The following is a 1,145-nucleotide window of genomic DNA, read 5'->3' as shown; positions in this document are numbered from 1 at the left end:
TATATATATATATTTGAATTCTTTCTTTGTCTTAAAAATACTGCAAATCAAATCAGTTTTTAAACTTTAGGTTTTCCACCTTTTCATCTGCAACTCTTAAGTTCTTGTACTCAGCATAGCGCTGCTGGTCATCAAAGTCTTCCAAGTTGATTTTCAGAGAATAATTTCCTGAAAAAGACAAAAGTAAATGCATAAATACTGTAGCACCATTTTAAAGGAATATTTTGAACTGTTTGGTTAAATAAAATAAAATAGAATAGAGCTCTGCAGACATAGATTCTCTGCTCCCATTGACACAGAAAGGGTTTTAAAATATGTTTTTATAAAACACTTTCCAAAGTAAGGAGGGTTTGTTTGTTTGTTTGTTTGTTTGTTTGTTTGTTTGTTTGTTTGTTTGTTTGTTTGTTTGTTTCAGTCTGTCAAGCCTGAGTCTGACTGGACTAACAAGCTAACAGCTAACTTGAATGTAGCTAAATCCAAAGTGGATCACTGTCATCAGTCAAAATGTTTTAAAACACTTAGAGCAAACTTTATTCTATAGACCTTTACAGGCCTTAATTTCAATATTTCACAGTAACTTAAATTGAATTAGTGAATTATTTTCCATCACAAACAGAAGCAGCAGCTCGATGTCACATGTTGTGTGCAGAGCCCTAAAGGCAACAACTGTTTATGCAAACATTTGATGGCAGCACTATATCCTGCAGACTACAGCTGACTTTACTAAACCAACAATTGTTTTATTTTTTTATTTCAGCTCTTCAGTTACAGAATAAAGAGTTATCTTTATTTTCATGACTATGAAAATTGTAGTAACTGAAGGCATCAAAACTATGAATTGACACATGGGAAATTAACAAAAAAGTGTGAAACAACTGGAAAATGTTTTATATTCTGGTTCTTCACAGAATGAGAAGTTGTGTCCAAACGTTTGGTCTGTATATATGAGACAAAACTGACCTTGTGTAGTTATGTGATGCAGGATTTCATTTCCAAGCCAAAATTCTGCAGTCATGTCTCCAAAACCATCTTTGTACTCTGACCACGACCTGATGATAGATAGATAGATAGATAGATAGATAGATAGATAGATAGATAGATAGATAGATAGATAGATAGATAGATAGATAGATAGATAGATAGAT

The 1,145-nt window shown here is 32.4% G+C and overlaps 1 protein-coding gene across 1 annotated transcript in view; it reads right to left on the bottom strand.

Moving 5' to 3' along the window:
- The window catches only part of fgl1 (fibrinogen-like 1), a gene marked incomplete at its 5' end in the record, with an annotated part of 3,962 nt that extends 2,913 nt beyond the window's left edge, over window positions 1-1,049 (bottom strand). Inside the window, 2 exon segments of the mRNA XM_014030643.1 lie at window positions 80-168; window positions 961-1,049. Of these exon segments, the coding sequence (XP_013886097.1) occupies window positions 80-168; window positions 961-1,049 (178 nt within the window).
- Window positions 1,050-1,145: the final 96 nt, after the last annotated feature.

The sequence above is a fragment of the Austrofundulus limnaeus genome, unplaced genomic scaffold, assembly GCF_001266775.1.
Source record: "Austrofundulus limnaeus strain Quisiro unplaced genomic scaffold, Austrofundulus_limnaeus-1.0 Scaffold1094, whole genome shotgun sequence".
NCBI lineage: Eukaryota > Metazoa > Chordata > Actinopteri > Cyprinodontiformes > Rivulidae > Austrofundulus > Austrofundulus limnaeus.
Note: the sequence above shows the minus strand (reverse complement) of the source record. Positions and strands in the feature narration are given on the sequence as shown.